This window comes from Orycteropus afer, unplaced genomic scaffold (genome assembly GCF_000298275.1).
Source record: "Orycteropus afer afer isolate SDZICR_OR568_19922 unplaced genomic scaffold, OryAfe1.0 scaffold01217, whole genome shotgun sequence".
Lineage (NCBI taxonomy): Eukaryota > Metazoa > Chordata > Mammalia > Tubulidentata > Orycteropodidae > Orycteropus > Orycteropus afer.
In genome coordinates, this window is record NW_006922804.1 from 133,727 (window position 1) to 137,615 (window position 3,889).

The 3,889-nt window shown below is 35.2% G+C and overlaps 1 protein-coding gene across 1 annotated transcript in view; it reads right to left on the minus strand.

The window, feature by feature from the left end:
* LOC103213029 (olfactory receptor 52A1-like) overlaps positions 1–3,886 on the minus strand; it is a 12,978-nt gene extending 9,092 nt beyond the window's left edge. Inside the window, 2 exon segments of the mRNA XM_007958931.2 lie at positions 2,994–3,199; positions 3,202–3,886. Coding sequence (XP_007957122.2) covers positions 2,994–3,199; positions 3,202–3,886 — 891 coding nt within the window.
* Positions 3,887–3,889: the final 3 nt, after the last annotated feature.

A 3,889-nucleotide genomic window follows, 5' to 3' on the forward strand; every position in this document is an offset into this window, starting at 1 on the left:
TGAAAAAGGAGAGGAGTGATAGGTTAATAGAGAAAGCAGAACATATTTGAGAATTATTTTTAAAATAATCGCTAGAACTTCGTGACTTGTTAGGTACAAAATATGAAATTGAGGGCACTTTCAAATTAAACAACTAGATTTCTGAATTGCTCAAGTTATATTAGTGCCTTTTTCTGAATAATAGATGTGTTGAGGAATAGTGTAAGACTCTTAACCTTTATATTGCTGTCGTTTTAAACCTAAAACTTTTGAAAAAAGAAAAAAAAAAATACAAGAAACCCCTTATAACAGTTACCTGGATTCACAAGTTGTTTATAATTTGTCCTTTTTTTCTTTATCATTCTATTGGTTATAGATACATTGATAGATACATACATACAAACACACTTAAATATTTCAGTGTGTATTTTCCGAGAAGGACACTTTATTTCATAAACATACTATCAAAGCCAAAATCAGGAAATTCATCATTGAAATGATGATGCTATAACCTAAAACATGGTCCATATGCAGAATTAGACAGTTGTCCCAATAAGGGCTTTTCTGGCTACATTTTATTTTGTCCAGAATCCAATCCAGGATCACACCGTCTATTTAATTTTCATGTCTTTTGGATTCTTTTCATCTGTGACAGTTCCTCAGCCATTCCTCTTTCCTGATGTTGGTATTTTTGAAGAACCCAGATATTTATTATTATACTAAGAATGTCCCTCATGTGGATTCCTTCAATATTTCTTCATGATGAGATTCAGGTTATTTTCATTTGCTCATTTTGTTCATGTGTTTTATTTGTTTTTGTTTTGAGTATCACAGAATAATGTGACCTTTCTCTATAGCTCATATAGGAATCATAGTATGCCTCTGCTTGCTAGTGTTAATGATAGTAATGTTGAGCACTTGCTTAATGGAATGTCATACAGAATTCTTCATTGTAAAATTCTGTTTTTTTAACTTTAATTCATAAGCAATATGTGAAAATATGGAAATATAAATTTACCTGTGTAAAAAACTTCTCTTCATCTTTGTTGTTGTTGTTGTTATGTGCCGTCGAGTCAAACCCGACTCATAGTGACCCCTCCTTGGGTTTCCGAGGCAGTATCACTACAGAAGTAGGATTGCTAAACCTTCCTTCTGAGGAGTGGCTGGTGGGTTTGAACCGCCAGCCGTCTGGTTAGCAGGCAAGTGTCTTAGCCACTATGCTACCAGAGCTCCCTCTCTTCATCTTATTACTCCATTATTCCTTCTATGTTTATCATGCATTTTGACGCTATATTATAAGGAATTTTTTGCTTCACCTTTTCTGCATGTGTTGCTTTATTCATATCTCAAAGGACATAAGGAATCTGACTTTATTCCATGGGCTATAATCCATTACCATCATTATCTCTATTGATACTCAAGCTAAAATAAATTTGGCTAGAAGAAGCCACTTCAAGCTAGATGTTGGATCATTTTCACATGTCCTAATCATGCAATTACCATTTTATTACTTTCTCATCCAACATTCTACTCCTGACTTATTTTATATTTTTCATTTCATGCAAAAAGTAAATTATTATTCTACTTAAGACTCCTTTGATCTTTCAGATCACTTTAAGGAGAATTAACAAGCTTGAGATTTCCAATCCACCATGGAAGTATAGCTACTTCTTTAGGTCTTCATAATTTCTATCTTTGAAATTTTATAATTTTCAATATCTAGCAATTGTAAATATGTTATTTTATTGGACACACAATATTGTATATCCAGAAAACTATGAAAATGGCCAAGAAGGCAAGCACACACACACACACACACATATACAAGAAACTTTCATGTGGAGAAAAACCCTACAATAACACGTGATAACATTGAGGATAAAGTCCAAGCAACTTTTCAAAGCATTCATGGCCATTTTTGAAAGTCACCATTCTCTAACTCCCAAAATTGTACCTTATCTTAAGCCCATGTTTGAAATAAAAAGAAATTGTGGAATTTCCTTAACCCACATTCTCTAGTTTACATGTTCTCAAACATTGAACTTGGTGTGGTGGGCCCTTACATCTTTGGCTACTCGTTCATCATTACTCATTTCTCAAGAAGCAGACTAGTTGAAAAGACAGAAAACAAATAAAAACCAAAAATATATCCTTACTGCTATGTATCAATCTTTTTGCAAATCCTATGTCTCATGGATGCCTCTCCAATTGTTTCTCCTCTCTCTTCCAAGAATTAAAGTCTAAAGATCCATGAAAAATAACCACTGTGTTGAATATCATTATTCTCTAGCATAACATTTATAAAATTTTAGACACTTGAAAACACTTGTTCAATTAAATAAATAAGCAAATGGTAGAGATAGGGGAAACGATATTTATGTGGAAGGTGGGCCAACTCAGTTCTCCTATACTTTGGGTTGCAACATCTTGAATTATTTTGAAAATACATTTAAATGTTTAGACATAATTGCTTTATCAGATTCATAATGGGTTGTTTGATAGAAGCAGATCTGAGATTAGCTCTGACTTTTATTTTAAGGAAATGACTGAGATACTGGTAATAGTGTCAACAAATTGTTTGCATTAACTACCTCGACAATCTGGAGCAAGAAGATTTGGATGTCTTTCATTTCATTATAAGAGACATAATTCATGAATCCTTCTTTGGGAAGATACTTAGAGGAAGAACCTCCAGAAGGAACTAATAATTAGAAAAAAGAAGGAAAAAAGTGCATTATGATGTTCTTTAAACATTTCTCATTTTCATTACCCAGATAGGAGCCACAATCTTATTGAATGATATCTGGCATAGGTTATGCTGACATGAAAACCTACTTTCATGCTGGTAAATTTCAGAAACTAGTTAAAAGGAAAATTAAAACATCTCAAATAATGTGGATGTTTGCTTTGTTTTGAGAGGTGACTATTGTTGAACAAAGAAATCATGAATGTATTAATTATCAGGTATTTTTAGGACAGAATATTTTCACCACATAACTACTAATCTGCTTGACTTTTAAACCATAAACAAGTGGATTGAGAAATGGAGGGACAAGCAAGTAAATGCTAGAAAAGAGAATATGGATATAAGGGGGGATATGAGAACCAAACCTGTGTGTGAAGAAGGAGAAGAAGGCCAGGAGGTAGAATTGGAGGAAGACACAGATATGAGTGATGCAGGTATCTAATGTTTTCAATCTAGCTTCCTTCTGGGGCAAACAAAAACAGTGGTCAATATCTGGATGTAGGACAAAGTGATGAATGTGAGGTCAAACCCTGCAACAGTGAAGGCCGCAAACAAACCATAGATCTTCTTGAACTGCACATTTTCTGCAGCTAGTTTCACAATAGCCATGTGCTCACAGTAGGAGTGAGAAATGACTGTTGTGTGATACAATTTAAGCCGGCACTTGATCAGTACTAGGCATGGAGCTACAAGAATGGCAGCCCTGACTATTACCACAGTACCTATTTGGATTACTAGCTGGTGGGTGAAGATAGTGGCATGTCTTAGTGGATAACAAGTGGCAACATAACGGTCCAGGGCCATGGGCAACAAAGTCCCTGACTCAAAGCACTGAAATGTGTGAATGAGCCACATTTGGAGAAAGCAGGCATCAAAATAGATATCTGGCACATGAAACCAGAAGATTCCAAGCATCTTGGGCATTATGCTGGTAGCAAGTGCAATATCTGTGGCTCCTAGTATGCCTAGGAAAATATACATGGGCTCATGGAGACTTTGTTCTGATTTTATGATAGTCAGAAGCAAGGAGTTTCCAATCATAGCAATGAGGTACATGGCACAGAATGGGATCCCAATCCAGCACTGCACAGACTCTAGACCTGGGATTCCTACTAGTGTCAACACAGAGGGCATGAAGATCGTGATGTTGGAAATGGACATGGT